General features: G+C 48.9%; 2 protein-coding genes across 3 annotated transcripts; both read right to left on the bottom strand.

Annotated features, from left to right (window-relative positions):
- Positions 1–62: 62 nt before the first annotated feature.
- On the bottom strand, positions 63–10,938 carry si:ch73-233m11.2 (NACHT, LRR and PYD domains-containing protein 12). The gene is made up of 10 exons (XM_064300234.1): positions 9,745–10,938; positions 7,075–8,791; positions 6,208–6,369; positions 5,678–5,845; positions 4,917–5,090; positions 2,979–3,150; positions 2,796–2,908; positions 2,558–2,731; positions 964–1,128; positions 63–308 (listed from the first exon to the last, which is right to left on the bottom strand). Exons 1-10 carry the CDS (start codon positions 9,782–9,784, stop codon positions 239–241), a joined length of 2,955 nt encoding a protein of 984 aa, XP_064156304.1. The 5' UTR covers positions 9,785–10,938; the 3' UTR covers positions 63–238.
- A 7,068-nt stretch (positions 10,939–18,006) lies between these two features.
- LOC135235144 (intermediate filament protein ON3-like) lies at positions 18,007–26,003 on the bottom strand. 2 transcript variants are annotated; one of them, XM_064300376.1, is made up of 9 exons: positions 25,675–26,003; positions 24,253–24,464; positions 23,070–23,130; positions 22,456–22,551; positions 21,422–21,586; positions 21,095–21,220; positions 19,418–19,638; positions 19,166–19,235; positions 18,007–19,008 (listed from the first exon to the last, which is right to left on the bottom strand). In XM_064300376.1, the coding sequence occupies exons 1-8, from the start codon at positions 25,906–25,908 to the stop codon at positions 19,169–19,171; spliced, it is 1,182 nt and encodes a 393-aa protein (XP_064156446.1). In that variant the 5' UTR covers positions 25,909–26,003; the 3' UTR covers positions 18,007–19,008; positions 19,166–19,168. The 2 variants fall into 2 exon arrangements, with proteins under 2 accessions (XP_064156446.1, XP_064156445.1); XM_064300375.1 differs by having other exon boundaries at positions 19,192–19,235.
- Positions 26,004–27,964: the final 1,961 nt, after the last annotated feature.

The raw sequence follows: 27,964 nt of genomic DNA, 5'->3' as shown, positions 1-27,964 counted from the left end.
GCCACAGGAACAAAATGAAAATGGCAGGATTGGTCACTCAATCAAACCCAATCAAAACCGGAAGTCAGACAGAAGCAGAGAACATGGCGTCTCTCCCGCTGAGAGGGGACCTGTACAGGACCCAGTATGTAAAGCCGTGATGATGCGTATGAAGTCATCCATTTTAAACGCAGTGTTTCTCCAGAGGAGTGAGAGGGCGGTGGATAGCACGGTCCAGCAGGCGGAAGGGCAGTCTCTCTCAGTACCTTATCTTCCCACAGGCGTCCATCAGCTCAAACACATCCTCACTGAAGTCATTATACTGCAGGCTGAGAGAGAGATGGAGAGGGAGAGATGGGTAGAACGAGAGAGAGATGGAGAGGAAGAGGAGACGAGCGAGAGGGACTTTAGAGAAAGCGTGTAAGGTCCTATGCTGACCACACCCCTTCGTTTCCAAAACAGTGTGGTTATGAGTAAAGCAAAAAAATAAATCTAAAACTCATTATGATAGCCATGTTTCACACACACACACACACACACACACACACGCACGCACACACGCACGCACGCACACGCGCACACACACACACACACTCACACACATTCACACACACTCACGCACACACACACACTCACGCACACACACACACACACACACGCGCGCACGCACACACACACACACGGGCCATTTTACTCTTTACCAGTCCTGTGGGAATATTTTCCTGCCAGCAAAATTGTGATCTTAATTCTGGGCATTTTACTCCCCAGTTTGAACTGGCCAATCAGAAGTGTTTACTCCCCAGTCTGAACTGGCCAATCAGAAGTGTTTACTCCCCAGTCTGAACTGGCCAATCATAAGTGTTTACTCCCCAGTCTGAACTGGCCAATCATAAGTGTTTACTCCCCAGTCTGAACTGGCCAATCATAAGTGTTTACTCCCCAGTCTGAACTGGCCAATCAGAACTGTGGTCACCATGTACTCACTTCAGCTCCCGAAGGGTGCGGCTGTCCTTCGCCATGGCGACCAGGGCGGGAACAACATCGTCGGTCAGCTGGTTATTTTTCAGCACCAGACTCTTCAGACCGCTGGACCTGACCGCTGCACACAGCTCAGCCACACACCCGTCCGTCAAATCCACCATCTCCACACTACAGAGAGAGAGAGCTGTCAATCAACCCCACCATCACCACACTACAGAGAGAGAGAGCTGTCAATCAACCCCAACATCTCCACACTACAGAGAGAGAGAGCTGTCAATCAACCCCACCATCTCCACACTACAGAGAGAGAGAGCTGTCAATCAACCCCACCATCACCACACTACAGAGAGAGAGAGCTGTCAATCAACACCAACATCTCCACACTACAGAGAGAGAGAGCTGTCAATCAACCCCACCATCGCCACACTACAGAGTGAGAGAGCTGTCAATCAACCCCAACATCTCCACACTACAGACAGAGAGAGCTGTCAATCAACCCCACCATCGCCACACTACAGAGAGCGAGCTGTCAATCAACCCCAACATCTCCACACTACAGAGGGAGAGAGTTGTCAATCAACCCCACCACCTCTACCCTACAGCATTATTACGAGACATCCCTAATCCCCACGGGGCTCTGTGTTATTAGGGGACATCCCTAATCCCCACGGGGCTCTGTGTTATTAGGGGACATCCCTAATCCCACGGGGCTCTGTGTTATTAGGGGACATCCCTAATCCCCACGAGGCTCTGTGTTATTAGGGGACATCCCTAATCCCCACGGGGCTCTGTGTCATTAGGGGACATCCCTAATCCCCACGGGGCTCTGTGTTATTAGGGGACATCCCTAATCCCCACGGGGCTCTGTGTTATTAGGGGACATCCCTAATCCTAATGCCCACGAGGCTCTGTGTTATTAGGGGACAACCCTAATCCTAATCCCCACGGGGCTCTGTGTTATTAGGGGACATCCCTAATCCCCACGGGGCTCTGTGTTATTAGGGGACATCCCTAATCCCCACAGGGCTCTGTGTTATTAGGGGACATCCCTAATCCCCACGGGGCTCTGTGTTATTAGGGGACATCCCTAATCCCCACGGGGCTCTGTGTTATTAGGGGACGTCCCTAATCCCCACAGGGCTCTGTGTTATTAGGGGAAGTCCCTAATCCCCACGGGGCTGTGTTATTAGGGGACATCCCTAATCCCCACAGGGCTCTGTGTTATTAGGGGACATCCCTAATCCCCACGGGGCTCTGCGTTATTAGGGGACATCCCTAATCCCCACGGGGCTCTGTGTTATTAGGGGACATCCCTAATCCCCACGGGGCTCTGTGTTATTAGGGGACATCCCTAATCCCCACGGGGCTCTGTGTTATTAGGGGACGTCCCTAATCCCCACGGGGCTCTGTGTTATTAGGGGACGTCCCTAATCCCCACAGGGCTCTGTGTTATTAGGGGACGTCCCTAATCCCCACGGGGCTCTGTGTTATTAGGGGACGTCCCTAATGCCCACGGGGCTCTGTGTTATTAGGGGACATCCCTAATCCCCACGGGGCTCTGTGTTATTAGGGGACATCCCGATGGGCTGGCACTCACTCCAGGTGTTGCAGGGTGCAGGCAGGGTCCCGCAGCGCCCCCCACAGGTGTGTGGCCCCGGCGTCTCCCACCTGATTCAGCCCCACCTCCAGCTCCTTCAGCCGCGAGCCCGGGGTCCGGAGCAGAGCCGCCAACTCCCGAAACGTCTGCCCCCCCAGCTCACAGCGCGTCAGCCTGCAACACAGAGGGGGCGTGAGCAGAGCTCTGTGTGGTTAGACTGAATCACTCTCTCTGGTACCTGAGTTTCTTTGGGGTGCAGTCTGCTGTTCTGAGCTCTGTGTGGTTAGATTGAATCACTCTCTCTGGTACCTGAGTTTCCTTGGGGTGCAGTCTGCTGTTCTGAGCTCTGTGTGGTTAGATTGAATCACTCTTCTGTACTGAGTTCTGGCGCTGCGTTTAGTCTGTGGGTAGATTGAATCACCTCCTGGTACTTCTGTGGCAGTCCTGCTCTGAATGTGCGGATGAGCTGCATGACCCCAGCGTCCCCCAGCTCGTTAACGGACAGGTCCAGCTCCGTCAGAGCGCGCCCTGCTGTCTGCAGGGAGTCCGCCAGGTCAGCGCAGCAAGCGTCCGTCAGATCGCAGTCCATCACACTGCCACAGGAGGGCAGCAGGGAGGCATCAGAAAAACAAGAGCCAGACCACCAGGACACACCCACCTGAGCCCCACCCACCTGAATCCTACCCACCTGAGCCCCACCCACCTGAATCCTACCCACCTGAGCCCCACCCACCTGAACCCCACCCACTTGAGCCCCACCCACCTGAACCCTACCCACCTGAATCCTACCCACCTGAGCCCCACCCACCTGAACCCCACCCACCTGAACCCTACCCACCTGAACCCTACCCACCTGAATCCTACCCACCTGAGCCCCATCCACCTGTGTATAGTGTATAGTGTGTGTACCCTTACCCCAGGCCCTGCAGGGGGCAGTGTGGGTCTCTCAGGGCAGTGTGTGTGTATAGTGTATAGTTACCTCAGGGCCTGTAGGGGGCAGTGTGGGTCTCTCAGGACAGTGTGTGTGTGTGTATGTGTGTCTATAGTGTATAGTTACCACAGGCCCTGTAGGGGGCAGTGTGGGTCTCTCAGGGCAGTGTGTGTGTGTGTGTGTATAATGTGTAGTTACCTCAGGCCCTGTAGGGGGCAGTGTGGGTCTTTCAGGGCAGTGTGTGTGTGTGTGTGTATGTGTGTGTATAGTGTGTAGTTACCTCAGGCCCTGTAGGGGGCAGTGTGGGTCTCCCAGGGCAGTGTGTGTGTGTATAGTTACCACAGGGCCTGTAGGGGGCAGTGTGGGTCTCTCAGGGCAGTGTGTGTTTAGTGTATAGTTACCACAGGGCCTGTAGGGGGCAGTGTGGGTCTTTCAGGGCAGTGTGTGTGTGTGTGTATGTGTGTGTATAGTGTGTAGTTACCTCAGGCCCTGTAGGGGGCAGTGTGGGTCTCTCAGGGCAGTGTGTGTGTGTATAGTGTATAGTTACCACAGGGCCTGTAGGGGGCAGTGTGGGTCTCTCAGGGCAGTGTGTGTGTATAGTGTATAGTTACCACAGGGCCTGTAGGGGGCAGTGTGGGTCTCTCAGGGCAGTGTGTGTGTATAGTGTATAGTTACCACAGGGCCTGTAGGGGGCAGTGTGGGTCTCTCAGGGCAGTGTGTGTGTGTGTATGTGTGTGTATAGTGTATAGTTACCACAGGGCCTGTAGGGGGCAGTGTGGGTCTCTCAGGGCAGTGTATGTGTGTGTATAGTGTATAGTTACCACAGGGCCTGTAGGGGGCAGTGTGGGTCTCTCAGGGCAGTGTGTGTGTTTGTATGTGTGTGTATAGTGTATAGTTACCACAGGCCTGTAGGGGGCAGTGTGGGTCTCTCAGGGCAGTGTGTGTGTGTGTATGTGTGTGTATATTGTAAGTTACCACAGGGCCTGTAGGGGCAGTGTGGGTCTCTCAGGGCAGTGTATGTGTGGTATAGTGTATAGTTACCACAGGGCCTGTAGGGGGCAGTGTGGGTCTCTCAGGGCAGTGTGTGTGTGTGTATGTGTGTGTATAGTGTATAGTTACCACAGGGCCTGTAGGGGCAGTGTGGGTCTCTCAGGACAGTGTGTGTGTGTGTATGTGTGTGTATAGTGTATAGTTACCACAGGGCCTGTAGGGGGCAGTGTGGGTCTCTCAGGGCAGTGTGTGTGTGTATGTGTGTGTATAGTGTATAGTTACCACAGGGCCTGTAGGGGGCAGTGTGGGTCTCTCAGGGCAGTGTGTGTGTGTGTATGTGTGTGTATAGTGTATAGTTACCACAGGGCCTGTAGGGGGCAGTGTGGGTCTCTCAGGGCAGTGTGTGTGTGTGTATGTGTGTGTATAGTGTATAGTTACCACAGGGCCTGTAGGGGGCAGTGTGGGTCTCTCAGGGCGGTGCACAGGCAGGCCAGGCCGTGGTCCTTCAGGTCGTTGTTCCTCAGGTCCACAGATCTGAGCACTGAGCTCCCAGAGCACAGCGCAGAGGAGAGAGCCTCCATGGACACGCCCGTCAGCTTACACATCTGCAGCCTGCACACACACACACACACATACACGCACGCACACACACACACACACACACACACACACACGCACACACGCACACACACATGCATACGCACGCGCACGCACGCACGCATTCATAGACACAAACTGCCATGTGAACACATTACAGTGTACTATATAATACAAGAGAAATGGGGTAAACACACTAAGCACTGTGCTGTGTGAAACACCACTCCAGGAGAAAGTGGAAATGCAAACTGGCCCTGGTTTTATTTTATCCCACTGCTGCAGGCTGAGATGCAGGGGCTGTAATTATGGGCTCTGTGTTATTTAAAGCTGTACGCAAGTACAACCACAACTGAGCAAACAGCCAACGATTAGAAAGTTTGGGCTGTGTCTGTGTGTGTGTGTGTGTGTGTTTGTAGTGTGTATAGTGAGTTTGCGTGTGTGTGTGTATAGTGTGTGTGTATATAGTGTGTGCATGTGTGTATAGTGCGTGTGCGTATATAGTGTATAGTGTGTGTGTGTGTGTGTGTGTAGAGTGTGTGTATATAGTGTATAGTGTGTGTGTGTATGTGTACAGTGTGTATAGTGTTTGTAGGCAGTCCTACCCCAGCTCCTGTAGCTGGCACTGGGGGCTCCTCAGTGACTGGCTCAGCTGTACCAGCCCTGCATCCTTTATGTCATTCCCCCGCAGGTCCAGCAGGTGGAGCTGTGAGGAGCACAGAGCGCTCGCCAGGTAGCCACAGCTCACCTCCGTCAGCCTGCAGCATGGGACCCTACAGACACACACACACACATGCACACACACATGCACATATAAACACACGCGCACACATGCACACACACACGCATGCACACACGCAAACACACAGACAGCACACACAGTCAAGACAGCAGAGGCCTGATCAGTCAAACAAAGGCCTGTCTTCTGAATTTCAAAATGTGTGTTAATTAGCAAGATATCTGTCGTTCTTAACCCGCACTGCTTATCTCCTCCTCCCTCTCTTCTCTCTCCCTCCCCTCTCCTCTCTCCCTCTCTCCCTCCTCCCTCCCCTCTCTCCCTCCCTCTCTCCCCTCACTCTCCTCTCTCCTCCCCCTCACTCTCCCTCCCTCCCTCTCTCCCTCCCTCCCTCCGTACCTCAGTATCTGCAGAGCGCTCCCCACCAGTCCGGCGCACAGACTCTGGGCTCCGCGGTCTCCCATGGGGCAGTAGGACAGGTCCAGCTCGCGGACGGCCCCACGCTGGATCCCGGCAGTCAGGGGGGCGTAGGACCCAGGGCAGAGGGTGCTCTGGGTCAGACTGCACAATGTGGAGAAGTGGGGGGTCCCCAGGCAGAGGGGTCACTCCAGATCAGTGCTCAACGAACTTTAAATGCATACTTTAGCTAGCGCACAGCTCTGTGTAAATTAACCCAGGCTACTTTAGCTAGCGCACAGCTGTGTGTAAACTAACCCAGGCTACTTTAGCTAGCGCACAGCTGTGTGTAAACTAACCCAGGCTACTTTAGCTAGCGCACAGCTGTGTGTAAACTAACCCAGGCTACTTTAGCTAGCGCACAGCTGTGTGTAAACTAACCCAGGCTACTTTAGCTAGCGCACAGCTCTGTGTAAATTAACCCAGGCTACTTTAGCTAGCGCACAGCTGTGTGTAAACTAACCCAGGCTACTTTAGCTAGCGCACAGCTCTGTGTAAATGAACCCAGGCTACTTTAGCTAGCGCACAGCTCTGTGTAAATGAACCCAGGCTACTTTAGCTAGCGCACAGCTCTGTGTAAACTAACCCAGGCTACTTTAGCTAGCGCACAGCTCTGTTGGTTTGTAATAGCTTTAACCCAGGCTACTTTAGCTAGCGCACAGCACTGTGTAATTGAACCCAGGCTACTTTAGCTAGCGCAAGCTCTGTGTAATTGAACCCAGCTACTTTGCTGATGAAAAGTGTTTGAATCATACAATAATCTCTATAAATATGATATATCTTTATGAATGTGCTCCCTGACTGACTCACATGATCTTCTTGGCGACGATGATGGCGGGCAGCAGGCGACGGGCCACCTCCTCCGACAGGTTTTTAGTGCAGTACAGATTCAGCTGCTCCAGCTCCCCGCAGCACGTCGCCATGTAGCTCAGCGCCGCTGAATCTTGGACACTCAGGCCACCGTAGCTGAGCCCCAGACGCGCGGAGGGCCCCACGGCCGCTACCGCCAGAGCAGCGTCCTGCCGCTGCTGCAGCAGCCGGAAGGCCCGCAGGTGGCGCTCTTTGTGGTAGGACTGCACGGCCTCCTGGGTCATCTCCTTCAGCCAGGCGGTGAGCTCCAGGGCGCGGTCACTGTCGAACTTCCCGACGGCGCCCTCCAGTGGTGCCCTCTGGGAGGGGTCGCACAGCCCCGCCAGGAAGAGCTCCAGGAGGTCGGCCTTGCCGGCGGCCAGCTCCAGCAGGTCCGGCAGGCCGCCCCTATCCCAGCAGCCTCGGTGGTAGGCCACAGCCAGGAGGAACTGCGCCAGCTCGGGCGAGAGGAAGGAGCAGGAGCGCGGGCGCAGGAAGTCCCGCAGCGGCGCCGAGGCCTGGGGCGGCGGGAGGCCGAAGGCCGCCACCTCCTCCCGAGAGCAGCTCCCGGCGCCGCTCAGCACCGCGCCGGCGGCCATCTTGCCCAGCCCTGTGAGCAGGGCGGCGGCAGGCTCCGCCCCCACCGCGTGCCGCTGGAACAGGCTGGCGGTGGCTTGGGCGAACACGTGGGTCAGCGTTTTGGGAAGGGCCCGTCCGGCTGCCCGCGCCTCCCGGTACACAGAGCACAGGGTCCAGCAGAACCCGGGCAGGCGGGCCAGGGAACAGAACCCCAGCGTCTCCTCCATGTGCTCCAGAACCTGGGCGGCCTCCCGCGGGTCAGGGAAGAACAGGCGCAGGTACGCCCCCCTGCCCTCCTGAGAGAGGCCCTGCACCTCCACGCGCCCCCCCTCGCTTTCGGACAGGGGCTCCAGAGACGCCGGGGGCCTGCAGGTCACCAGCACAGAGGCCCCCAGAAGGAGGGTGCCCCTGAGCAGCCCAGACACCAGCGCAGAGAGGGGGGCTGGCTGGTTTGGGTCGCTGCAGGGGGGTGCAGCTCCAGGGAGAGGGGTTGGCTGGTTTGGGTCACTGCAGGGGGGTGCCTGGTCCTGGTCCTGGTCAAGCCCATCCAGCACAAACAGCAGGGCCTGAGGTTTCTGGAACACCAGGTCCATGGAGGTGCTGGATAGGTGGGGGTGCTGCTGGGACAGCAGGTCTGCCAGAGAGCGCTCCCCTGTCCCGGACCCTCCCTGCCCCATCCCAGAGCCCAACTCCCCCTTCCCGGACCCCCGCTCCCCCATCCCGGACCCTCCCTGCCCCATCCCAGAGCCCAGCTCCCCCAGCGGCAGCGGGAACAGGAAGGCGAAGCGGGTCAGCCTCACCCCAGAGGCCCAGTCCGCCAGCAGCTTCTGCACCGCCGTGGACTTCCCCGCCCCGGCCGGGCCCGCCACCCTCAGCACCCGGCTCTGCGCCAGCGCGGCGGTAACCACGGTAACGGCGTCCTGCAGCCGCTCGCCGTCTCCCGCCCCCGCCCCGTCAAGGTCCTCGCCTCCGCCCGTATCCAGGGCGACGTAGCGCCCACTCCGCAGCACCTCCCTCGGGCACTGGCCCCCAAACAGGGAGTCCGGCCGGGGGTCCAGGCTGTAGGCTGCCATGGCGTCCCTGTGCAGGGTGTGGAGGCCTGTCCCAGAACAGAGTACATTACACGCCCACGCTCGTCTCACCTGACACACACAGCCTTACATCGCTCTGTTACGGTGTAAGATCGCAAATATGTAATTAGAACAACATTCTAATGATGATGTAATAATCACTAATGGTTATTGAAAGTAATGGAGTTTTAGAACGCTAATTTAGAATTTTGAAGAAACATTCCAAAAAAAAAACAACTACTTTTTAAAGGGTTAAATTGGCGAACTAGATAAGGAAATCTGCAAACGATTTGCCAGTTTCATTTAGACCAGAGAGGTTTTTGTTTAAAGCATTCAAGATTCTTGACTGTATCTGTATTTATTTATTTATTTATTTCGGCAGTGATTAATGTCTAGAGCGCTGTTAAGTGGCATAAGTACAGTTCAGATGATGAAAAGGATCATCTGTAGATTCAGTACTGAAGAGACTTTAATTTGGAGACAAATGCAAGTTACAAAATAACTTTATTACGTTGTGGTTACTGTTACTGCTCACTAGTCGAACCAAACTGTAAACCAAAAAAAGTAGTTAAAACACAACTTGCATTGGTGAAATGCATTAATTAATGATGCGGATGCACCACACGATTACTTATATATTGGGTATTTTCCCCAACATAAAACGAGACAAGGGCGTGTCCGCAATAAAAACGTGGTGGTTCGGTGTAACACGATTTAACGTTAAACGGGATACGTCTCGCTCACAGCATTAGAAAAGAGTGTAAATGCTAATCTGAATGGCATCTGTCCCGGGCTAAAGTGTCAAATCTTCGACCCAATACCACAGCGCGAGCAGAAATGAATGACGTGCACTTAGACGAGGAGTGGGTGGCACGGGTAACTGTTGTTTTTAATATCCAGACGAAAAATCGGCGATAATTCTTAATTCTGAAATTACTGAAAGCTATATGAATAATTGAGGATGGCGTTAAAAATATCTTACGGTGCAGAGGTGTGCCGACGAGATCCCACGGAGCGCTCATTGTTTTTCTTCTCAAGGAAACTTTTTTATGCTAAGGTCTTGAATTCTTAATTCAGTAATGATCTGCAACAATACCCAGGTCTTACGAGAGACTACACGCAAACGTAGGCTATTTGAGTGACTGTAGATCCGCTGGCGAATTTAAATGGCGCAATACCTGAATTAAAAATCTAAAATCGCAGACGCAAAGCCACTTCAGATTTGCCCGATATTCACGATAATCGCATACCCTGCTCGAGGTAGCAGTATGTGGTTAATTCGTTATTGCGCTAGGTATGTATGCAATGTAGCCAAAAACTGAGCAACTTCCTCTGCGTATTTGCGACTCCGGTTTACGCCCCGTCATTCCGGAATCATGCTATGGAAGGGTCGACCGTTGCATTAGCCGAATTAATATTATTAATTTGCTCGTTTTGCTTCCGAAGCTGAAATAAACTTCACAGAGAGGGAGTAGCTTTGGAGCCCACGTCTCCGGCGCGGGCGAATGGAAATGTGAAATATTTTTTCTCTGGAAAGTATATTTGCCTCTGAAAGATAATGGGCATGACAGCATGTCTCATTTTGATTCCCAAGCGTTCGGTTGTTGCCGTGCTGTCATTCAAAACTGTATGAACAAGCCCCCAGTATCTTGTAAAACCTGGTCAGCAGCTGGTTTACGTAATACGCAACTTTGGTGTCCTCTAGGTGGCGTTGCGAACGCTAAAATCTAGATTAGACTGGGACCACGACAAAGAGTTCCAGACCAGCCGTTTTTAGAGCGATTAAATTGTGTTACAGTTTGTAGTCCTAAAACCAAAAATAATTCCTTTTTTGAGCCATGGGTTCCTTCGTCAGATTTCCAGTGCATTTTCCCCATAGGGATTTCGTTTTTTTTTTTTTTTGTTGCCGAAAATAAAGTCTGTGCTGAACGTGAACTTAAGAGATCTCCACGTTTTGTTCTACGAGATAAATTACACCAATCAATATCACCCACCCTGCATTTCGAAGCTGTTACCTGCTTTTAAAAAGTAAGTTGCTAACAAATTGCTATATTGAAACTACAACAATGGTCGCTTTCTGGCAACCGCCACTCAAGTTTCCATACTAGCCCGCCTGCACGCGACAACCGTTGTAGTTTCAACATAGCAACTTACATTACATTACATTACAGGCATTTGGCAGACTTATACGCAACTTACTTTTTAAAGCACATAACAGCTTCTAAATTCACGGTTGAGATATTAATGGGTGTAATTTATCTAGTAGAACAACACGTGAAACAGTCTTCGACATACGTTAACCACAGACCTTATTTTCGGCAGAAAACGAAATCCCTATGGGAAAAAAGCATTAGAAATCTGAAGAGGGAACCCATGGCGGAAGAAACGTCCGGGTTGGCCTACAAAAAGTCGTAATCAAAGGATATGACGCCACAGAATTTATAGCTAGAATCGAATCGAAGCAGGTTCCCGGGCCAGCTTCAAAATAAAAGCCTGTTTAGTGGTTTTGATGTTGATGACTATCCCTGGGATGGAATACTGTTCAGTAAACACAGGGGAGGACAGAATTTCAGATTACTGAACAATAATTGCTCGATTGACATTTTAAGAATAGAATGTAATTTTGTGCATTTGTAGGGGTTAAACTGAATCTTTATTTTCGTAGGATAAAGACAACGTGCAGTAAGATTTGCGTCTGTGCCAAGCGGCCAAAACCAGACTTCGTTTTTGAAGCTCATTTCCTGGTGTTGTAGTTCCTGGTTGCTCACTAGCGCCACTACGGATGGCTCCAGTATAGGTGTTTTCATATCCGGTTTCCATGTAAGTCTACGGTACAAATGCGATCAAAATACAAAGTCAATAATTTTTTCTCACAAGAACAAATAGTCATAATAGGTGTATTTTATTCGTCTTATGACTGTCCATGGGTCGATTTTATGATTTATTGCGTCATTTGGGCACAGTGCCAATATTTGTTCTGGACCAATGAGGTACAACTTGCGTCACTTCCGGATTACTGCGGAGAACTGAGCTACAGTAGGGGCTACAATCTGTGGTCACTGGGGTGGGAGGTGGCGTCTCTTGGCCTTGACATTGCGGCTCCGACCACGGTCCACCTGTGCGAAGTCAGAAAATGCAGGCATCCCATTTTGTAGTGGTTTCATTATAGCGTGTGCTATTTACAGCTTCACTAGACGACCATAAAATAACCCTCTTCTGAAGTTTTGCGGTAGCCGAGTCATTTTTACTATTTCCTTTAGCCCACTTAACCAAATAATTAGTTGGCAGAAAGCGTAATCAGCTAACGCTTATTTGCTATATGTGGTAGTCCAGTAGCCTATGCTAAAACAGTTCGCAACTTCGGCTACCAAGCCATTTGACTAGCTAGCTAACCCTAACCGGCAAATATTCCATCTGTCAAACGTGTTTGACGGCTTGTCAGTAGTGTAGGCTACATTCCGTAAATGTCTACCTGGGCTATGCTGCACGAATGTGACAAAGCTAGAAGCTAGCAAGAAAATAATAATAATTAGAAATTCAATGTACATTATTTTTGTCTTTATGCAACAGGTGGAAAACTTGCTCTTCAAAGTGCGTTGTCATATTTACACGCCTGTAGATCAGTTATTAAAATACTTGGTAGATTTGTTAATCACCGCTGACAGTGTTCATTTTTATTCGGTAAAAAGTGACTTGCGAACGATCGGTCAGCTAGCGTCACCCAGCAAGTGAACACCACAAACGGCGATGGAGTAGTAGCAGTTAATGGCTCATTAACTGACTGTGGCGAAAACCTACGACGATAACTTGCTTGCTTAACAGCAGGTCTACCAGACAGTTATATGAAAATTAGCCTAGTCAAATCACCAGTAGTCTACACATCTCTGATTGACTGACCATCAGTGCAGTCGATGTTCTTCCCCTGTAGTTCATATTGCTAATGCGTGAGCTAACCAGGGATAGCTTACCTAGCTCACTGGCAAGCTGATATGCTAGCTAAGCATATTCGTTTTGACGAGAAACATAAATTGAAGATAACTGAACATAATTGTATTATTAATGTCATACATATAACGTGATTACATGACACAGTACAGTCACGGATGGAAATTAAACTCCGTAAACATTTGATCATATATTTTAAAACATAACGGCAGACAGTCAGCTAGCCTCAAGTTCGTTCTGCAATCGTTCGTTCAGGTTGATGGGCTTTTCCGCACCGGACTGTCAATCACATTGTAAAAATCACAAGACCGCTTAACTCTATGGTTTTGGCTCCAAATCGAGAACATGGCCGCGCCCGCCATTGAGTTTCAAAACGTGTTTTACAGACCCACGGAGAGGCAATGAGTGACGTCACAGTAGCTTTGTCCATATTTTTTACAGTCTCTGGTCTGTGCGTGTGGCGGAGCTGCCTGTCCCACGTGCAAAGAAACGCATCTTCATATCAAAACGAGCCGCGCTTTAACATGAACACTGATGCACTGATGGATCGGGCAACAGGGGCACCAATATTTATGCCCACCTGTTGGAGATAGAAAATGATTATTTGTGAAAACAAAACCTTTTCTCTGACCAATGTTATTAATATACATTTCATAGTTATAAAAGAACATAACGCTCCCATTTGAGCGTACAGTAGTACTTTTTTGTCATCTTTGTCAAGGGTGTCAATAATTCTGACTCGCTGAATATGTGCGTTTGTGCGTGCGTGTGTGGTTGCTGAAATGGTTGGGTAAATGAAGGACAAAATTATAATGAAAGCAGGTGCTTCCAGGTTTGTGTGATTACTGGATTAATTTACCACTCAGCATCCCAGCATGCTCTAGGTCAAAAAGGCAAGGCTGAGATGGTCAAAGCAGTAACACTTTGATATTTATCATTTATATTGTGTTATTGCATAATACAAACACACTTTTGTGACCTGCATCCCTTCATGGCCAGTAAGCAGGTAGGGAAACCTGCAGCAATTTACCTCGGCCCACAAGTTCCTCTCCTCACCACTAGGTGTCAGTAATGCTCTGCAGTCCCATTGAACAGTGGGCCGTGATGCTGGCTACCGTCCGGTGCATTACAGCCCTGTGTGGACGCAGACAGGATCCACTTGTTTGGTCATAACCTTACCTGACCTTGGGTACGTGAACATGCTGGGGTGAGCCATGTGTCTGGCAGTTCCCCAGATTCATATGATGACCGCTGAGATGCTGGAGGTCATTGGAATGCAGTGATAGTTTCATTCTTCTGTCCTCGTGCAGCCAACATTGCATGGAGACTCATACACAATGGAAGCATGAAGTGAGAATTCTAAGAATTCACGCATTGCTGAAGGATGCAGGAGTTATAAGAAGGATGCATAAATAGTCATGTCTGATATGGATGTGCTGGTACAGTAAGTTCTCAGTCCTTTTTTTTTAAAACAGCAACTAGGCTTCCTCCATTTTGGAGACAAGCCTCTTTCGTTTCTCATTTGGGAACGAGCCCTCTTTAGATGGAAGGAATTCACCCTGTGTGTTTTTGTTTTGTTGTTCATTGACCGAAGAATCTCATTAGACTCGTTTTCTGAAGATTCCGAAATGTCAGACGCCTTCATCCCTGTTTGACAGGGCGCTGCGGCTCCTTATCTGTGTTGAGAGGGGTCGCGTTAAAGATGGGTGCTGACTGAACCCCAGCCGGTTGGACTGGGCTCCCTCTGCAGCTCTGGCTAAACCCTCAACCCGGCGCTCCCAACCTGACCGTCCTGTCCTGCCCTAGTGGAACTGGTTTAATAATCCCCTCCCCCTCCCCCTCCCCCTCCACCTCCGCTGATGTGTGGTGAGCGTTCAGGCACAAAATGGCTGCCATGCTTCACCCAGGTGGGGATTGAGGTGGCACGTTTGTCACTTCAATGTGGAGCGCTTCTGGTTGTGAAAGGTGGACATATCAATGCAGTGATATGCAATGAGCCTGAGAGAGCAGTGCAGACCCAGAGAGAGGCTTTTCGATTTGGATATTTCAGGCATAGGCATCATTTTTAGCTGTTTTTTTCGGATAATTTCTATTTTAGGGAATGTTTTCCATTTCACAGCAGTTTCAGGTGATGGGTGTGTGCTGCTGCAAGGCTGCTGCAGGCGATAGCACGGGCTCTCAGTCCTGAATGTGCTCAGCTCAAAGATGTCCTGATGGCAGCGCTAAACTCATACATCATCGGCCTTGAGTGCAAAATATTTTGTGAGACGAGTTTGTTGACACCTCCACTTTCTCACTCTGTGAGATTCTGTGTCTGGGGTTGTCCAAACTCTGGGGGTTGTTTAATCATAATTCTTTGCATTTTTGAGTGGTCTGTCTCCCATGGCAGAATTGTCTGCGTTTTGTGAGATAAAGTTGGCGGTATGTTCAGCTGTCGGTCCCGTCAGCGCTTATCAGCTCTGCTGTGTCTGCTCAGGTGTGGCTTTCTTCCGCCCACTCAGTCAGGGCGTATCTCCGGTAAAATAATAAATAAAAAAGGGGAACACATTCTTCAAACTTTTTTGCTCAGATTTTTGTCAGGGTTCATTGCAGTGACCTGTGGCTTCTTCTGATGAATTTCACGTGGAAAAACCTGTGCGGTTTTTCTGAGGAAAAATGCATGGACACACCTATGCTTATAGACAACGATAATCTCCTTGGAAGAATTCTGGTGAACTGCAAATCGGTGTAAACAAGCCGTGTGATGTTCAATGTCTGTTTTCACTCAGTTAGTGAGACTGGATGCCAGCGGGCAGATGTAAAATGGCGGTTAAATAAGCCTTAAATGAGCCGTTTCCTGCTGTGAGCAGAGGGAGGATGGCATGAATGAGAAGAAAGACGATGGTAGTTGGCAGAGGACGGCCCAGAGCATTATGGGTAGAGGTGGTCCCCTCATAATCTGGCGAACTGTGTCACGGCCACAAGGCTGGTCGATGTGGAGTGATGACACGCCCACTTTTACGCCTGTCACAGACCAGTGTTTTTACTCATTAAATTACCGATGTCAAAAAAACTTTAATTTCTATCCCACTATATCGATCTCCTTGACTGACATCAAAATGTTTGGTGGGCTACAGTGCCTTGAAAAAGTATTTTCCCTCTTCTAGATTTACTCTATTATTGCGTATTTGGTTTCAGATCTTTAGACAAAATGTAATATTAAACAAAGGGAACCTGAGTAAACACGAAACATTTTTAAAAATATTATTTCATTTATTTCTTGAAAAAAGTTACCAAACATAAATATCACCCACGTTAAAAAGTATTTGCCCCCTTAAACCTCAGAACGGGTTGCACCACCTTTAGCAGCGATAATGCAGCTAAATGCTTCCTAAAATTTGATAGCAGTCTTTCACATCGCTGTGGAGGAATTTTAGTCCACTCATCTTTGCAGAGCTGCTCTAATTCAGACAAATTGGTCGGTTTTCGGGCATGAACTGTGTTTCAGGTCCCGCAACAGCATTTCTACTGGGTTCCAGTCGGGACTTTGACACGGCCACTCCAGAACTCAAAAAAACGTGTGTCTTTTCAGCCATTCAGATGTGGACTTGCTTTTGTGTTTTGGATAAATGTCTTACAGTATAACCCAATTTCACTTCAGTTTCAGCTCACAGACAGGTGACCGGACATTCTCCTTTTCTGGCACAGAGCGGGATTCGTGATTCCTTCAATAATAGCGAGTCATCCAGGTCCCGAGGCAGCAAAGCATCCCCACACCTTCACACTCCCACCACTGCTGGTACGATGTTCTTACTGTGAAATCCTGTTTCTGCATTACGCCAGTTATAATGGGACCCGTGTCGTCCAAAAAGTTATACGTTTGCCTCATCTGTGTATAGAGCATTATCCCTAAAGTATTCGGGATTATCCAAGTGCTATTTTTTGAATTCACTTTTTTTGCAAATGGTTAGCAGAGGCTTCCGCCTTGCTTCTGTGCAGAGAGTGCAGTGTATTCGATCGCCAGCTCACAAGCAGTGTTTCTGTGTGATGAAGGAGTGATGAAGGTGGTGTCTGAGGTCATGAGTGAACCGGTGTGCAGGTGGGCAGGGTGCAGTGCGTGCGCTTTATGGTGCTGTGCATGGAAGCCTGCATGCTGCCTCATGCATGGTGCATGGTGCATGCCGCATGCCGCATGCATCACTGGCAGTGCTTCCAGTGCATCTCTATGGACATAATTACTGACTCCAAAAACTGGGATTTAAAAAAATTTTTTAAACTTGCCCTTTGAGATGCCAAAGTCTTTATAAATACTTTTAGTGCAGTTACTGCATTACTGTCATTGCTGAGCGTGTCAGATCCTAATGCATTTGTCTCTATTTTGAGACTGTATTACACTACATGAATTAATCAATGTAATCCAGAGTGATGAGCGATGAGAAACACAAGCACATTCAGCTGATTAATATGAGCGATAACAGCAGAGCTGGCTAACAACACTCCCGTGTGGAGTAAACGTCTCTAGAATGGTAATGCAAGTTAACCATGCCAACCAAACACCAGAATACATGTTCTGAATACAAACATATTTACGTCTGTGACAAGCCACAGTAATGCAGAAAGCTGTGCACAGAACCGCAGGAGTAAACGCTCGGTTGGATGGTGTGAGGAGACTGGGTGAGGGTGTGAGGAGCCTGGGTGAGGGTGTGAGGAGCCTGGGTGAGGGTGTGAGGAGCCTGGGTGAGGCTGTGAGGAGACTGGGTGGATGGTGTGAGGAGACTGGGTGAGGGTGTGAGGAGACTGGGTGAGGCTGTGAGGAGACTGGGTGAGGGTGTGAGGAGACTGGGTGGATGGTGTGAGGAGACTGGGTGAGGCTGTGAGGAGCCTGGGTGAGGGTGTGAGGAGACTGGGTGAGGCTGTGAGGAGACTGGGTGAGGGTGTGAGGAGACTGGGTGAGGCTGTGAGGAGACTGGGTGAGGCTGTGAGGAGACTGGGTGAGGGTGTGAGGAGACTGGGTGAGGGTGTGAGGAGACTGGGTGAGGCTGTGAGGAGACTGGGTGAGGGTGTGAGGAGACTGGTAGGTGAGGACGGGTGAGTGGAGGAGACTGGTGAGGTGTGAGGAGCTGGGGGTGAGGTGGAGGAGACTGGGTGAGAGTGTGAGGAGACTGGGTGAGGCTGTGAGGAGACTGGGTGAGGCTGTGCGCTAGGCAGCGGAGGTAGCAGTGTGGGTTCCGTTCAGGATCGGGACGGGAATGCAGACGATGTCGCTGGGCCCCTTTCTGGGGATTTTGGTGCCAGAAACATTGCACGGAGCAAACAAGGCTTTTGTCATGAACGTTTATTTGCATTTGGGATTACAGAAGGATTGAGGAAACATTTATTTTCTACTTAACAAAACAAAGTCTTTCATGACAGGCAGTGAGTTTTACAGATTTATGACGAGCAAACTGAAAAGGGACCAGAAACAGGAAATAAACCATTTGTGCAGTTAGTGTGTGTGACAGGTAAGCCCCAGTGTGTGTGTGTGACAGGTAAGCCCCAGTGTGTGTGTGTGTGTGTGTGTGTGCAGTCAGTCTCCAGACCAGAAGGGGGAGACGGTGTTTATTTGAGAATGCTGGTGAAGCCGCAGGGCCGGCTGAGTGCAGGCTGTCCCACCACAGCGCATTCATGGCTTCCGAACCGGCTTTGTGGCGTCTGCAGCTGCCGCAGGGGGATTCGGATTTGAATTTGAGAAGGATTGTCCTGCCCAGTAATCACAGATTTCAAACCCAGTGCCGACGGGGGGTTCTTTTTGGGGTATAAGAGCTTGTGGGACGGGAACACTCTTAGTTGCAGGTAAGAAACGTGATTTCTGCAGCAGGGAGTTTGAGTCTTGGTGTGACTGGGCTGTCCTGCCCCTGGTCCTGGTGAGAGGTCACATGATGTTTTTCACACTGCCCAAAATCTCTGTAAATAAACTAAAATCTATATAAACTATAAGTCTCCCTAAAACCTGTTTCTACAGAAGCTAAGCTGCGGTGGCGAATCTCAAATCTGTTCAGGTTTTTCTGGACATGTTACATGTTTTTAATAATAACACATTTTTACATCAAGCTTCAGCAGTTTTCTGGAAACATAAACATTCAGCCTAAATATTTTGAGTTGTGTGTGTGTGTGCGTGTGTGCGTGTGTGTGTGTATGTGTGTGTGTGTATGTGTGTGTGTGTGTGTGTGTGTGTGTATGCGTGCGCCACAGGATTAGAGGACACAGGTGTTCACACGGTGGGCTCAGCTGAACCGGTCTTGGGTTTCGATCATCTTGATCAGGACGGGCAAGGCCTTGGGGCCTGAGAGGGGAGGAGAGGTGGAGAGGAGAGGAGAGCAGAGGAGAGCAGAGGAGAGGAGGAGAGGAGGGATATTCCAGAGTGAGACGCAGATTTATCCGGCTGACCGGCAGAGCTCACGGCTGCCTAAATGTGCAGGCTCAGTAATGAGGACATTTACCTCTTATCTGGAAGAACTGTACTTACTGGATGGCACGGAATGGACATTGACAACAGACTGGTGTCCGAGCCTGCAAGGAAAAAAAGGATTGTGAGGACCAAAAAAAAGGAAGTGCTTGAAATGTGTCCACACTAAAGTTCATTTCATTTAATCTTTTGTTTTTCAGCTTTTGTTGTGTTGCTCTCTTCTGTGGTTGTTATTCTGGTTGTGACATTGCTTTTGTGTGTTGGCCATATTCATTGAGTCGCTCACCTGTCCTCCTCCCCTTCCAGCAGCTTCCTGTAGGTGGCGATCTCGATGTCCAGGGCAAGCTTGACGTTCATCAGCTCCTGGTACTCGCGCACCTGCTGGGCCATCTGCTGCTTGGCCCTGTGCAGGGCCTTCTCCAGCTCCCGGATCTTCGCCTTGGCGTCCTTCACCGCCAGCTCGCCACGATCCTCCGCCTCGGCGATCTGAGCCTCCAGATTCGCCCTCTGAGTCAGTGAATATCAGAGTTAGGCATAGAGATCTGAGTCAGTGAATATCAGAGTTAGACATAGAGATCTGGGTCGGTGAATATCAGAGTTAGACATAGAGATCTGAGTCGGTGAATATCAGAGTTAGACATAGAGATCTGAGTCAGTGAATATCAGAGTTAGACATAGAGATCTGGGTCGGTGAATATCAGAGTTAGACATAGAGATCTGAGTCGGTGAATATCAGAGTTAGACATAGAGATCTGAGTCGGTGAATATCAGAGTTAGACATAGAGATCTGAGTCAGTGAATATCAGAGTTAGACATAGAGATCTGAGTCAGTGAATATCAGAGTTAGACATAGAGATCTGAGTCGGTGAATATCAGAGTTAGACATAGAGATCTGAGTCAGTGAATATCAGAGTTAGACATAGAGATCTGAGTCGGTGAATATCAGAGTTAGACATAGAGATCTGAGTCGGTGAATATCAGAGTTAGACATAGAGATCTGAGTCAGTGAATATCAGAGTTAGACATAGAGATCTGGGTCGGTGAATATCAGAGTTAGACATAGAGATCTGAGTCGGTGAATATCAGAGTTAGACATGGAGATCTGAGTCAGTGAATATCAGAGTTAGACATAGAGATCTGAGTCGGTGAATATCAGAGTTAGACATAGAGATCTGAGTCGGTGAATATCAGAGTTAGACATAGAGATCTGAGTCAGTGAATATCAGAGTTAGACATAGAGATCTGGGTCGGTGAATATCAGAATTAGACATAGAGATCTGGGTCGGTGAATATCAGAGTTAGACATAGAGATCTGAGTCGGTGAATATCAGAGTTAGACATAGAGATCTGGGTCGGTGAATATCAGAGTTAGGCATAGAGATCTGGGTCGGTGAATATCAGAGTTAGACATAGAGATCTGGGTCGGTGAATATCAGAATTAGACATAGAGATCTGGGTCGGTGAATATCAGAGTTAGACATAGAGATCAGGGTTGGTGAATATCAGAGTTAGACATAGAGATCTACAGGGTGCCCATCTTCCCCTCCAGCAAGTTTCAAACTCATATAACACCTGACTGCTGACGGTGCTTAATCAAGAATAATAAGACTACAAAAAAGACTCAAAATAGAAAGACCAAGAATAATATAAGACTGAAAATAATAAGACCAAGAAGATCCAGAGTAAGACGAAGGGGTAAGATGCTTGATTGAGGTACCTTGGAATCAGTAGAGCAAAAACAGCAAAAAATGTGTGAAATGGAATAAAATAAAGAATAAAAAGAGCAAGGCTGCAACATCAGCCCTTGCCCTGCCCCACCTGCCCCACTCCCCCCCACGCTCCACACCTGTCCCGCCCCCCTGCCCCGCCCCCCTGCGCCCTTCACCTGTCCCGCCCCCCTGCCCCGCCCCCCTGCGCTCCTCACCTGCCCAACTCCCCCCACCCCCCCACCCCCACTCCTCACCTGTCCCTTGATGTTGTCGATCTCACTCTGCAGGCGGCTGATCAGACGGGTCAGCTCGGCGATCTCCGTCTTGGTGCTGCGCAGCTCGTCCCCGTACACGTTGGCCTGCGAAGATACCTGCTCAAACTGCGGAGGAAGAGCCAGGGTCAGTGACATCACCAGCACGGCACTCTCTGGGCTGCACCCAGCACACGCTCTCCCCCTGAATCTAAACCACACCCACTTAGGATGGAATTTTCATCTTTCAACGTTTCAGTCTGTCAGTGTAATTTAACATTTAACATTATTATTATTATTATTATTCTATTCTCAGCCCTCTGCTCTTACCTTGGTCTTGTACCAGGACTCTGTGTCTTGGCGGGATTTCACAGCGACGTCCTCGTATTGCGCCTTCACGTCGGCCACGATCTGGTCCATGTTGAGGTTGCGGGAGTTGTCCATCTGCACCACCACACAGGTGTCCTTCACGCTGTTCTGCAGCTCTTTGATCTCCTGTGGGGGGGGGGGGGGGGGGGTCAGAGGAACAGGAAGTTGTCAGAGACCGATGAAGCTGCCATGTTGCGAGGTTCCCCTGTTGGCAATGAGGGAGCCCCAGACAAATGATCTGCGTTGACTTTGTCAGACCGTGATCGAATCGGCTTTCCAGGTCTTGGACACTCTGGCCTTACATGTGTTTACATTTAAGAGTCTCTGGACAGCAGTGGCTGCTGAGTGCATGTCATGGGAATAGTTGGAGTGGAATGTGGAATGTGTGGTGTTCTGCGTGAGGGTTGTGGGACTGGAGGAAGTGTGACTCTGTTGGGTGGGTGACTCTATTGGGTGCGTGACTCTGTTGGGTGGGTGACTCTATTGGGTGTATGAATCTGTTGGGAGGGTGACTCTGTTGGGAGTGTGACTCTGTTGGATGTGTGACTCTATTGGGAGGGTGACTCTGTTGGGAGGGTGACTCTGTTGGGTGTGTGACTCTGTTGGGAGGGTGACTCTGTTGCGTGTGTGACTCTGTTGGGAGGGTGACTCTGTTGGGTGTATGAATCTGTTGGGAGTATGACTTGTTGGATGTGTGACTCTACTGGGTGTGTGACTCTGTTGGGAGGGTGACTCTGTTGGGTGTATGAATCTGTTGGGAGTATGACTCTGTTGGATGTGTGACTCTACTGGGTGTGTGACTCTGTTGGGAGGGTGTCTCTGTTGGGTGTATGAATCTGTTGGGAGTATGACTCTATTGGGTGTGTGACTCTGTTGGGTGTCTGACTCTATTGGGACGGTGACTCTGTTGGGTGTCTGACTCTATTGGGACGGTGACTCTGTTGGGTGTCTGACTCTGTTTGGGGTGTAAGGATCCTCTCCTCGGTGAACCGCACCTCATCATAGATGGCCCTCAGGAAGTTGATTTCATCCACCAGGCTGGACACTTTTTGCTCCAGGTCCACCTTACACATGTAAGCATCGTCCACATCCTATGGGAACAGGAACTCACTTATTTAGCACCAACTTCAAACTCACTAATTTAAATGATCTCTGTTCTAGTTAAGAGTATCAGACAGTGTACCACCCATGAGTGAGATTATCTCTTTTGTCTGCCAGATTTGTTCTAGATTTCTGAAAGGAACTGCAGCTCAGGTATAAGTAAAAATTGAGCTTCTGAACATAACTTTCATACTGACAGCCCTGAACTAGCTTTTCATGATCAGTAAACTCTGCAGGTATCAGGTGGTTATTTAACAGAGAGTACACTCTGCTTTCCCCTGGGGCCGCTTCATATTTTCACACATATTTTAACTGGCCTGTGGAATGGCAGAGCTCAGAGCAGGTAAATCAGGTGGAGCTGCACGGCTCACATGCCGCAGGTGTGGTACTAGTGTCAGATCGTGATGTCCAGAAAGGTGTGAGCGCACAGAGAGTGCACAGGTGTGAGTGCACAGGTGTGAGTGCACAGGTGTGAGTGCACAGGTGTGAGTGCACAGGTGACTCTCACCTTTTTCAGAATCACAAATTCATTCTCACGGGTGTTCCTCTTGTGGATCTCGTCCTCGTACCTGGAGCAGGACGGAGTTGGGTCAGATCAGAAATTAAATTCCAAAAAACCAACACAGCTGGTAAATCTATTATTAGTCAAGCCTAGACCTCTCTGTCACATTGATGTATGTTCATTTATTTTTATATTTCCCTATATTACTGTATGTTGCTGTTAGCGATATTTAACTGGGTTACAGTGCAGTACTGTTAGTGATATTTAACTGGGTTACAGTGCAATACTGTTAGCGATATTTAACTGGGTTAAAGTGCAATACAGTTAGCGATATTTAACTGGGTTACAGTGCAGTACTGTTAGCGATATTTAACTGGGTTACAGTGCGATGCTGTTAGCGATATTTAACTGGGTTACAGTCCGATGCTGTTAGCGATATTTAACTGGATTACAGTGCAGTGCTGTTAGCAATATTTAACTGGGTTACAGTGCAGTACTGTTAGTGATATTTAACTGGGTTACAGTGCAATACTGTTAGCGATATTTAACTGGGTTACAGTGCAATACTGTTAGCGATATTTAACTGGGTTACAGTGCAATACTGTTAGCGATATTTAACTGGGTTACAGTGCGATGCTGTTAGCGATATTTAACTGGGTTACAGTCCGATGCTGTTAGCGATATTTAACTGGGTTACAGTGCAGTGCTGTTAGCGATATTTAACTGGGTTACAGTGCGATGCTGTTAGCGATATTTAACTGGGTTACAGTGCAGTGATGTTAGCGTTATTTAACTGGGTTACAGTCCGATGCTGTTAGCGATATTTAACTGGGTTACAGTGCGATGTTGTTAGCGATATTTAACTGGGTTACAGTGCGATGCTGTTAGCGATATTTAACTGGGTTACAGTGCGATGCTGTTAGCGATATTTAACTGGATTACAGTGCAGTGCTGTTAGCGTTATTTAACTGGGTTACAGTGCAGTGATGTTAGCGATATTTAACTGGGTTACAGTGCGATGCTGTTAGCGATATTTAACTGGGTTACAGTCTGATGCTGTTAGCGATATTTAACTGGGTTACAGTGCGATGCTGTCAGTGATATTTAACTGGGTTACAGTGCAATACTGTTAGCGATATTTAACTGGGTTACAGTGCGATGCTCTTAGTGGTATTTTCTGGACTCTTACTTGTCCTTGAGATCCTCGACCACGCCCTGCATGTTCCTCAGGTCTCCATCCATCTTGGTCTTGTCATTGTGCATGAGGTCGAGCTGGCGGCGCAGGTTGTTGATGTAGGCCTCGAACATGGGCTCGATGTTCGAGCGGCCCGTGCTCGACTGGCTCTGCATCAGGTTCCACTTGGTCTCCAACATCTTATTCTGCTGCTCCAGGAAACGCACCTGTGTGTGTGTGTGTGTGTGTGTGTGTGTGTGTGTGCGCGTGGGTGTGTGTGTTTAAGGGAAAGAGAAAGGGAGGAGGATGAGCAGAGGAGAGCAGAATGGAAGGGGGGATTATTTTTCTCATATGCACTGACACTCATCCGCGGTGGGAGAAATAACAGTAGATCTGTAGCATATGTTGGTCTCAGAGACAAGATGTCTGAAAACAAAAAGAAGCCTCTCTGTCAGCCTCTCTTCACACAGCTTCCTGTTTTACTTCACACTGTCTTTTCCTGTCTTATTGCGCTTCTGTGACCACAGGGATCAGGCGAGGCTCAGACCCATGCTAGGTTCGGCTAAGTACCGCAAACTACTGCTAACAACGGCTTACTACTGCAAACTACTGAAAAAATCTGCTAACAACGGCTTACTACTGCAAACAACTGCTTACTACTGCTAACAACTGCAAACAACTGCTTATTACTGTTAGCAACTACTGACTACTGCCAACTACTGCAAACAACTGCTAACTACAGCCAACAACTGCTTAGTACTGCTAACAACTGCTAACTACTGCTTACAACTGCAAACTACTGCAAACTGCTGTTAACAACTGCTAACTACTGCAAGCTGTGGCAAACTACTGCTAACTAATGCTAACCACTACATGTTCAGTATTGAGGCGTGAACGCACATGGCAATGTAAATTAAACGTAAGCTACTTATACACACTGTAAAATGTCTAGTGTTAATTCAATTTCGACAGAGTATGAGTTCTAGGGGGGATCATATGATCTCTTGAAGGGTTAATTTCACACTGGGCATTTACCGTGTACTTTCTTATCCACCAATATTAAATTATTTCTGGTTTTATTCATTTTCCAGAGAGGTCTGAGTGCAGGCACTGTTTGCATTTCTTCCACAGATATACACAATGCTCCTGTGAGGCTTCACAAATCTCTGTTCCAGCCCTGTGTATGTGTGCGTGTGTGTGTATGTGTGTGCGTGTGTGTGTATGTGCATATGTGTGTGCGTATGCGTGTGTGTATGTGCATATGTGTGTGCGTGTGTGTGTGTGTGTGCGTATGCATGTGTGTGTGTGCGTGTGTGTGTGCGTATGCATGTGTGTGTGTGCGTGTGTGCGTATGGGTGTGTGTGTGTGTGTGTGTGTGTGTGTGCGCGTGTGTGTGTGAGAGGGAGAGACGCGTGCCCAGGTGCAGGCGGTACTGACCTTATCGATGAAGGAGGCGAAGCGGTTGTTGAGGCTCTTGATCTGGTCCTTCTCCTGCGTGCGGACCACCTGGATGGTGGGGTCGATGGCCAGGTTGAGGGGGGTGAGCAGGGACTTGTTGACGGAGACGGCGGTGATGGGGGCGTGGATCACCCCGCTGGAGTAGCCCCCCAGCGAGCTGGCGCTGAAGTTGCGGCTGGTGCCCCGGGCGGTGCTGTTGCTGATGCGCTTCATGGTGGCAGAGAGGCAGTGGGAATGTCGGAGAGTAGAGTGGGAATGCCGAGCGTAGAGTGGGAATGCCGGTGTGCAGAGCCGGAGCAAGGCGATAAGGGCTGATCACTGCCCTGGTTCCTTTTAAAGGCCCTTTAGGGTGGGGCACAGGTATGACCTGCATGTGGAAGAACCAGTTGGACATAACCCCGCTCCCCTCCTCCCCTCCTCCCCTCCTCCCCTCCTCCTCCCACACACACACACACACACACACATGCACACACACACACAGCTGCCGATATTTTTTGGCTCTGGGTGTATTAATGCAGACTTCTCAATACCATGGTAACCAGCACACACTTGCAAGGGTACACTGATCCAAACAGAACAAAGTGAGATTACAGCTGTTTATTTCTGTTTATTTGAACATGGGTGGTACAAAATTAAATTGTGCACATGTAGAGAAAGACTTGGGAGTAATAGTTGATCAAAGCTTATCAGGGTCTGGTCAATTTGCTGTATCAGTTAAAAAAGCCAACAGGATGCTGGGATACATAGCCAGGAGTATTGAGTATAAATCTAAGGAGATCATACTCACCCTATACAATACCCTTGTCAGACCACACTTAGAGTAGTGTGTGCAGTTTCTGGGGACCATACTACAAGAACGATATAGAGGTGCTGGAAAAGGTCCAAAGACGTGCAACCAGATTGATTCCAGGTATAAAAGATAAGTGTTATGAGGAAAGGCTTGAGAGGCTTTTAAATTTATTAAAGGGATTAACAAAGTGAACTAAAGGAAATTATTCAAGTTGAGTTCAGTTAGCAGAACGAGGGGGCATAAATGGAAACTGGCAAAGGGTAAATTTCACACAGACATTAGGAAATATTTTTTCACACAGAGAGTGGTCAATGTGTGGAATAGCTTGCCCGGACATGTAGTGGAGGCAGAAACACTGGGGATATTCAAGGCCCGGCTTGATACAGCATTAGATATTATCTAGCTTTAAGGTAAACTAAGCATTAAGTACAGTTTAGTGGTAGGAATAGAGGAGCAGTGTTGGGCTAAATGTTATGTTATGTTATGTTGTTATGTTATGTTATGTTATATTACGTTACATTATGTTATGTTATGTTGTTATGTTATGTTATGTTATGTTATGTTATGTTATGTTACGTTACGCTACGTTACGTTACGTTACGTTACGTTATGTTACGTTACGTTACGTTATGTTAGTTAGTTATTTTAGTTATGTTACGTTATGTTATGTTATGTTATGTTATGTTATGTTATGTTATGTTATGTTATGTTGTTATGTTATGTTATGTTATGTTGTTATGTTATGTTATGTTACGTTATGTTATGTTATGTTATGTTATTTCTTGTGGAGCAGCGTGGTGAACATTTTCCTGCTCTCTCCCCGCACCTGGCAACCTGCCAGTCTCTTTAACCCAGAAACATGCAGCCTGCGGCCTGGTATGTGCATGACAATAACGATCTTTTCCGTCGTTGTCATAGTCATGATAATAATATACCCGTTTTTACAAAACATGAATCCCAGACTGCTTCACAGACACAAGGAGTAAAAGAATGAACAAATATTGAAATGAATAAAGGAAGCAGGGTTGTTCATCCCCAGGACGGCGACTCGTCACCACGACACAGATCATAGCCCAGGGCCGTCAGCCCTGCTCCTGGAGATCTGCCAAACTGTAAGTCTTCGTTTCACGCTAATTTTACACGCCTGATTCTAGTTAATTAGCAGCTGGCTGAGATCCCAAGTTGTTGGACATGGTGCACTTGGTTTGTGTTTGAATAAAATCCAGACGGACCTGTAACTGCCACAGGTAGAGCAGATAGACAGGCATTAATTACAGGTGGGTACATTCTACTGCAAGGGAAACACAACTGGCTGAACACCTGTCACTGGGCCCAGATCCCTGAGCCTGTCACTGGGCCCAGATCCCTGAGCCTGTCACTGTGTCTCCGGTCCCAAATCTGATCTCATTAGGGTCCGCTCTCACTCTCTTTCACATTTTTAACATAACCTGCAATTACTCTGACCTGAAACTCCGGTCC

Source organism: Anguilla rostrata, chromosome 11 (genome assembly GCF_018555375.3).
Source record: "Anguilla rostrata isolate EN2019 chromosome 11, ASM1855537v3, whole genome shotgun sequence".
In the NCBI taxonomy this organism is placed as follows: Eukaryota; Metazoa; Chordata; class Actinopteri; order Anguilliformes; family Anguillidae; genus Anguilla; species Anguilla rostrata.
Note: the sequence above shows the minus strand (reverse complement) of the source record. Positions and strands in the feature narration are given on the sequence as shown.